Here is an 8,596-nt window from a genome sequence, read left to right on the forward strand (position 1 = left end):
AGAGAGACAAAGCAGGCGTAGGAGATCGTTTGTGAGAATGTCAAGCTGACACTGGAAAAAGGACTATAGAATCAAAATAAACGGAGCGCTCCGGCCTTGAGCTTTCACACGCAAAGATCCTGTGCAGCTCAGAAAAAATGTTTGTTTGGCCTAGATATTCATTAATTCCTAGAACATCCGACTCTTTGTCCCTGCATGGGAGACCTTCACACAGACCTCTCTTTAGGGAAACAAGGAAGTGTGACGTGCACCAGGTAAAGATATTAGTGATGGAATGCTGCCACCGGTGGGATTCTTCCACGATATACTCAGCAAAAAAGTAACTTGGGGAATTTCCTCTTTTCCAGCAAACTTAAACATTATTCTGGAATTTGGTTCGTTCTCTCTAATGTGTCGCTATTCTTTTCATTTTTGGGGGGTGGAAAGTCAAAAGGGTAACAGTATTTTTTATTTATTTATTTTTTCTTTTGTCTATATTAGGGTTCCTATATCTTGCCATGTCAAGATTACACTTTTACAGACTTAAAAAAAAAAACAAAATCCTCAGTCAATTTTAAACCAAAGCCCCACCAGACTTAATTTATTTTCTAGTGAGCTAAAAATCTTTTACCGAGCTGATTTTTACTCATCTAAAGCATAAAAATAAAGAAGAAGAAGAATTTTTTTTTCTATGTGACATATTACTATAATGGGAAGCCTTTAAATAAGCAACCTGTATATAAAATACCTGAAATAAAAGTGGTGAGTGGATGGATGGACGAAGCAACCAACAGATTGATGATGGTAGGATGAATAGAGGAACAAACTTGATTTTTGTATGTTTGTTTAACTTACATAATCGATCTCTGCTGAATAGACGGAGGACAAACTAGATAAACAAAGTTGATGCAAGAACTGCAATGTGCATCCTTTCAATTTCTATTTCCAATGTTTCAGATGTTAAATGAGAGTTTCTAGCATCTATGAATCAGCTGCGGATGAAATTACAAATTTGAAACTGGGAAACTGCAGAACTACTCACCGGGAGTTATCACCTGGACCTGCACTTCCACTCAACTCTGTGGCAACTTCTAGTGTCTTTCAACAGCTCACAAACTCACCATAGGTCTTGATTTACCTTAACTGCCCTCGTATGTCCCATTTCCTACAGCATCAGACAGCTATAAACCCACCGTTTACAGAACACCGCTGTTTAAGCTATTTCGAAATGTGTGCCATTAAAAAGGAAGGAAAAACTTCAATAAAAGTAGAAAAACAAAAACAATCTCTGTATGCCGTTTCAGTTTTCTAAAGATCGTCCTTCTTACAAACTTTCTCTTTGGAAATTGTGCGTGTGTCGAGGAAAAAATATACAAAAAATCAATACTTTTGAAGAAAAAAAAAAACCCAACAAACATTTGTCAATGATCTCAAGAAAAAAGATAATAAAAACAACTTACGTGCTCAGTTTTATTAAAGCAATCTATCGGGCCTTTCCTGTAGCGAGGACTGAGAGCCATTTCACAAGGATCCGGCCCAGCAGCTAAGAGAGTCAAGATATAAGAAACCATAACAGCTAAAGAGTGATTCAGCAAAAACAACAAAAAAAAAAAATCAATTTTCTTCATATGGAAAGCTCTGATTGCAGCAGACAGCGCTACAAACCAAATGACCTAAAAGAACATTAAATATTTAAAACGTGGATTTTGAGCACATTGCTCAATATCTCCATGACGTGGCAGCCGTTTTCAACTCTATTGGGTTTTCCAAGAAGCTCCTTCCATAATTGAATGCAGGCTAGAGTGTTTGAAAGATCATCTTAGATTTGTTTGTAAGCTACTTGGCAGACTGATCCCTCGGCCATGTGCTGCACAGACAAAGACACAAAGCAGGCCAATGGGAAGTTTGTGCTAATTTGGAAAACTCAGTTGTGGCGGGAAATTATTGCTCTTATTATGGTCGCCGAGTCTGGTAATTCACAACTGCATCCAAACACGGCCGTCTTTGCACAAGTTTTTCTCAAACACCTGTCCACTGAATTAAATGCACACATACTCTGCCGTATAAAGTGTTTTTCTATATATATATATTTTTTTAAAAGGATACACTGTTTTTCATCCTGCACTAACGGCCCCAATCCACATGACTGGCTGTTGCCTTGTTGTCTGTCGCTAATGATTAAGACCAGGTTTGTATTTGGCACCTTCTCGGCGAGGTATTGCCTAGAAAAAGAGAAGACACACACAGAAGAGAGATGAGAGCACTTTTTTCAACTTAAGACACAGTCTCACTAAAACATCCTCACAGGAGATGTGGTGAAGTGGAATATTTAACCCGAAACGGATACAGAGGAAGATGCAGGAAAGACGCCTTGCGGGACGAACTCTACTAGAACTGATTGCAACTCAAAACAACAACATTTTGGAAAAAAATAAATCTAGGATATGCTTTACCTGGTGGAGTTTGCACACTCAAATAAGCCTCCAAAGGACGACTCATTGTTCTCAAAGAAGTACTGCGTTTGCTCTGTGATGCACACCTCCTTAGACATCGCATCCGACACTTGATCGTCCGTTTCAGCTGCCGGGTGATTTGAAAGCATGTAGAGATTGGACTTTATTGGTATGATTGAAAACTACAACAATATAATCAACTTAGATAACACATATGTGCAGATAGGTTTTCAACCAGCAGACTGTAGACGGGTCTGCACGAGTGAAGGGGCAAGGAAGGCACAAAATATGGCTGCAACGTTACAGATGCCAACAAATTTAATGTGTCAAAAGCTTTAAAATAATTCTTTAGTTGCAGTGAGAACCTCACACAAAATTTATAAAAATCCAACTCTTGAACTCGAGGATATTTGTTAAGCATATAAAGATGTCCATGTCATACCGTTCCTATGCAAATTCTGATTCCTGTAGCCAAGATGTTATTTTCTATGGGAAAATATGCTCAGTTTTTCTGAAACCAAAATGTTTGCAAAAAAAATAAAATAAAGAAAATAAAGAACATGTGCTTCCTGCACATTTCTGCTTGTAAAATTCAGTCGAGACACATATTTTAAGTGGCAACAGCAAACTTACTTCAAAACTGTGTTTTATTAAACCAAAACTGGATCCACATGGCAGGAAAAAGAATTAATCCAACAAGGGAACATCTTCATCACAAAACAGACGAGCTCGCTCTTTGGACTTTGTTCCGAAGTCGTTTGTGATCTGTCATTTCTGATACTTCAACTTGTATCCGCACAAAACCCGGCACCTCATGTATCTGCTTCACATGTGCGACAACTGAATCTACCCCAAGGGGAGGGGTTTGATTGAGTTTACAAAGCTTATTTTCAGCAGCAAAAAAAAGTTTAAGGCCAGTTAGTTCTTTTGTCTAAAAGCAATATTTGATCCTTTTACAAACCAATGACATTTGATGGGTGATTCTGTACCATAGTCTAACTTAAAGCTTCAAAGCCCTTTTCAATGAACCAAAAACTCAGATTTAAAGTTAAGAAAGCATCTTAAAGATTAAATCAAACACACTCACCTGCATCCAGAAAAGTTGGGAATGTGACGCTGACCAGCAACTGCTGCACAATTGACCTGAATCCAAAGAAAAGAGTTCAAAAGACACAGAATATTAAGCAATCAAAATATCTCAACCAATTCAAAGGTGCATTTCAATCATTTATAATACAAATTACAGTTGTCACCAATTTAAAAGCATCACCAGAATAATGGGCTTCCTATCAAAACAGGACACAGAAAAAAATCATATATTTTAGGAATGGTGTCCATACAGATCATTGAAAAATAAAAAAAACTCCCAACTAAAATAATAAAAGTAAAAATAAAAATTGGGTAGTTGTAGCTCATTCTAATTGCTGCTCCAAGAGTCCTGTCCCCCACCAGGGGAAAAAAATCTGATTACTAACCTCTAAATCACTGCACCGACTATTTGTAAAATAATAAAGTTGGTTTGTAAGGCTCTGAATGCAGGCCTCAATACATCTCAATTGATGGTCAAGTATGAACCATATGGACCCCCCTCAGGTTATCAGAGACCTGTTTTGTGTTCCAGGGCCAAATACAAACCAGGTGAGGCAGCATTTAGTTTCCATGGTCCTGAGCTACAGGATAAATCCCCTGAAAACATGAAATGAGCAGAAACTGATGGCTCCTTTAAATCAGGACTGAAAACATTTTTCATCAGTTTATTCTTACCGACCTTGTTATTTGTTCATTATTGTGTTTTTCATTGTTCTTTTGTGTTCTCCTTTGGGCTTATAGCTATAATTTTAATGCACTGCTTTAATATGGTTTAGTTAGTAATATAAAAATCAAATCTTTTGAGAAACTGAATTTGAGGTTTTTATTGGCTGGAAAGCCCATAGATATCAAAATTAACAGCTAAAGATAATAATAGAACAATTTCATTCTATATACAAGTTCCACTTCATGAAATTAAACTTTTTGATTTGGTAATTTATTGCAATTTACCTGGAAATGTACAACTAAATTTTGTACGCACGTAAAAGTCGTCCAAACCAAACTGCAAGGTGGCAACAAAGTTGACTCAAAGGCCCAATTGCACCTTTTTTCTAATTAAAAACACATGAATGTGAGGCTTTGGCCGTGAATATAGCCGCACTGTCTGTGGCCTTCAAATTCAGCTTTACAGGACATATTGTAATACAAGCTGGTGATGACATCAAGACAGTGGGACGGAGCATAAATCAATGGAAGATTTTGTGGAATGTCAACCATCTTGGGAACAATTTATCTATGAAACAGATGCTATACTGTATGTGCATTTGGAGGAACAAATCCTTGGCTGCTTTTCATTAAGAACTGGACTGAAGGATTTACAATGTTGGCTTTAAGATGTTTGAATTTGTACGAGAAAAGGGGGAGGAGGGGATGAATCTAATTGTATCCATATTAGGGAAAAATAAACTTAAAAATGACTCACCAGGCTGCAGCTGTCGCCCACCATCCCAGATTCAATATATCTGCTATTGTGGGCTAGAAGAGGCATGGGGAAACAAATATCAAAAAACAGACAGTGAATGAAGAGCTTAACAAATCATCCTAGGCACATCCTGTTTATTTTCACAGTGGCTGCGCAGATTTACAAGGCACAAATACCAATAGGCCCTGCCAAAGAGTTTTATTTTCTTCTCTCCTCCGAGGAAATTAGAGCGCAGTTCTCCTGAACAGATGCGAGAGTAAATATGCAAACAAAGCACCGGCAAGAAAACAAAGTAGCCAATGGGTCGGGGGGGAAAGAGCCAACATGCTGCTTTGATTAGGGTTAGCATGCGAGGGCCTTGTTTTGGAGAGTCGCCGCCGTGCTCCTGCACTCCAGTTGATGGCAGGTTGAGTCATCAAGGAGTTTTTAAACCGACCGTGTTAGAGGCATCACCCGCCGCTGATGGGGCCCTTTGATCACTGAATATGCCTTTCATCCTATCCTGATCAATCGAGTGTTTCGTACACATTCGAGGTCAGGCTGGGAAATTGCACAATTTCATCTGTCCATTGATGAGGACGGTAAACACTTATTCTTTTTTTCTTTGTCTTTCCCGGGAATCAGCTTTTGTCTAAACCTTGAATCACCCGGAGAAACCTCGTCCATCGCTGTGATCTCTGCATGCAATCTGCGCCGCTTCGCTCCCAATTTGCGCATTCTGGAAGTGATGTAAAGCGGTACCTGTTTCTGCATTTCTCCATGTGTTACTCAAGCACATTAGACCACCTAATCTCGTTACTGTTACAGCAACTCCCACTCAAACACTTTTCACCATGTTTCTACCCTCCCCCCTCTCCCGCCCCTCCATCCCCTCATTTGCTATATCCAGATTTATGGCTCCCTGGCGACTGATGACCTTTGTGTGTGTGAGAGCGGGCAAATATAAGTTCAAATATAAGCTACGCTTGCATTCGTCTCTCCGCTCATGCACGCAAATTAGTAAAAAAGAACATGTATGGATACGGAAAGGTGTGAACATGGCCCCGTGTGTTTTGCGTGGACGGTCTCTGGCTTGTGTAACTCACCACATAAATGGAGCGCAGGCCTGCAGCCGCTTTGCTCTCTCTCTTGGGCTCGCAGAGAGACTGGTAGTCGTAGGTGCTCTTGGCGGTGAACAGCGACGAGTTGACCAGAGTTCTCATGAGGTCAGGGTCGATGACACCAAAGAAACATCCGATCTAAAAAGTTGGGAAGAGGGAGAAAGCGGTTTCTTTCGGTATTCGCTTCGCACTCGATGGAGAGTGCAGGGTTCATGGCACGGAGTTTTTTTAAAAAAGAAACTTGATTCCAAACAAAAACAGAGTAGAAGACTGAAAATTTGCCTCGGGCCCAGAGGCAAAGTCTCCCGGTGTGTGACTGCGTGACCTCAAAACTTATAGGGGAAAACAATTTCAGAAACAAAGGCCAATTAAATTGTTTTGGAATGAGAAAAACACCTATAAAGTACACCTTGTAGAAAAACTCGACTTTACTGAGACTGAGAATTCGCGAACTATGAACTTCTTCACATTTTACTTTTTTTAAGGAAGGTGTTTTACAAGTAAGAACTCCAGATTGTGGAGTGCAGGACGGAAATATTCTGCAGAGTTACCATCAGTCTCTTGGCTAATACCTTGATTATCACTGAATTTACCCTGCCTGTCAGTTCAGTTGTTTAAAAATTCTGTAGCTCCGTCATCCCGTTTCCATTTTAGGATGAAAAATATGGGAGACGTTCAAACCCAAGGTTGCTGCCGAAAGAAGAATTAATACATTTCTTTCTATTTTGAAGCTCAGCACAACTTTGTCTTATGACGTACAATTCCAGTAAAAAAAAAAAAAAAAATTGGAAGTTTGTAGTTCTGAGTAAATGTTAAAGCATTACAGCAATTTCCTTAAGACGATGTATATCCAGCATGGTTGAACAGGGATTTCACAGACACTAAAACCAGGATGACAGACTTCATTACAATATAGTGAAAACAGTCCATCAAGCAGCTGTAATCTCAGAGGTGTGACATGACCGCGTGTTCGAAAGTGTTTAAGTACTCATGTATCCAGGTGGGAGCTCTCACATACAGTAAGTATCTTGTTGCACATGTGCTTAAGTGCATGTGTGAGCACTTTAGGAAATGCAAACTATCCTTTCCCTTCCACTTTGTAGGGTCACTGTTAACAAGCGGCGCCTCCACACAGGCTTTCCACTTTCTAGGCAAACGATGTATAAATCTTCCGATCCATAAGGTAACGAGAGCCTTCTACTCTCTCAGTGCAGCAACAGAAAATAATGAATTAACGATCTCAGCTTCGCCGGCTGTAGACTCCCAGAAGGTACCTAGGGGTATGAAAAGGAATGAGCTGGGGAGAGAAAGTCATAAAGAGGGAAAGAAATTTTGCTCCTCAAGGAAATATGATTGAGCGCGCACAGGCCTCTACAAACAAGGCTGCTGGCTTTTTAGTACGGCTGCCAAACATCAGAGGACAGCTGATTTATCCAACGGACACCCAGCCCTGATTAGGACAGAGTCGAAGCTTCATGGAGAAAAAAAGAACAACATTTTCTCAAATGACATCAGGGGTCCACTGTTAACGTTTAGCACAAGAAAACAGGGGTGTTGTCTGTGTGTTTTCTGTGGTTGCGTTTGTGTGTGTGTGTGTGGGTCAAATTCCATTGAAGAGGCTTCAGGAGTACAAATGTTTGCATTTCGAAAGGCAAACTGGTACTAAATGACATTTACCTCAACTAAAAACAGAGGTTAAATTAATAAACTAAAAACAGAGGTTAAATTANTAAACTAAAAACAGAGGTTAAATTAGTAAACTAAAAACAGAGGTTAAATTAGTACAGTTGTTGAAGACTAAAGTTGTTGATGTTTGTGGATGTCTTGATATAAAAATTTACCAAACTAAAAATACATCTATAACTTGATGTGGACCTGAATTAAATTATTCGTGTCTATTTTAAATGGCCTATAAATAATTGATCTATCTAATAACATAATAATTGTGATATTTAGCTCCGAAAACACAAAATCTTACAAAGTATTTTTGGTGTAGCTTCTAGTACAAATGTCTTAGCACATTTGAAATAAAGCAAAAATAACTTTTCGGCAAGAAACAGGAGCTCGTTTTAAGCCAATAAGTCCTTAATATTGATGAAAAAGTATTAGTTCGTCGACAGGTTATTCCACTTATGAGATTTTTTTTTTTTTTGTCATAAGTGAAATAGACATTTGCACTAGAACTAGATCAAAAATACTCGATAAGATTTTGTGTTTTTGCGGTGTGGATAGAGATTTAGTCAAAAGCATCTCAAAAACTTATCACTGGACCAAACTTTAGTGCTGATTTAGAAGCTTGCAACCTTTTGGAAAGTTAAAGAATCACATGTCTGAGCTAACTCTGCTAAGATGTCAAGCAATTCTGAGTTAAAATACAAAGGCCCACCTGGTTAACATAGTCCTCCTGATTGGACATCACCAGGAATCCGCCGTCATCCAGAATGACACAGTCTATGTACTGAAATCACAGAAATGATTATGCAGATGCGCCACTATGTTGTTTCAAACACCCCCAAAAAATGTGTGTGTGTGTATATATATATATATATATA

General features: G+C 38.9%; 1 protein-coding gene across 6 annotated transcripts in view; it reads right to left on the minus strand.

Moving 5' to 3' along the window:
- cacna2d1a (calcium channel, voltage-dependent, alpha 2/delta subunit 1a) overlaps positions 1–8,596 on the minus strand; it is an 84,440-nt gene that overhangs the window by 8,616 nt on the left and 67,228 nt on the right. For all 6 annotated transcript variants that reach the window (XM_017302724.1, XM_017302723.1, XM_017302722.1 and 3 more), the window contains 7 exons: positions 8,431–8,502; positions 6,030–6,182; positions 4,945–4,997; positions 3,520–3,575; positions 2,433–2,559; positions 2,086–2,201; positions 1,440–1,522 (listed from right to left, as the gene is read on the minus strand). In XM_017302724.1, coding sequence (XP_017158213.1) covers positions 1,440–1,522; positions 2,086–2,201; positions 2,433–2,559; positions 3,520–3,575; positions 4,945–4,997; positions 6,030–6,182; positions 8,431–8,502 — 660 coding nt within the window. The remainder of the gene's footprint in view (positions 1–1,439; positions 1,523–2,085; positions 2,202–2,432; positions 2,560–3,519; positions 3,576–4,944; positions 4,998–6,029; positions 6,183–8,430; positions 8,503–8,596) is intronic.

Source organism: Poecilia reticulata, linkage group LG23 (assembly GCF_000633615.1).
Source record: "Poecilia reticulata strain Guanapo linkage group LG23, Guppy_female_1.0+MT, whole genome shotgun sequence".
Lineage (NCBI taxonomy): Eukaryota > Metazoa > Chordata > Actinopteri > Cyprinodontiformes > Poeciliidae > Poecilia > Poecilia reticulata.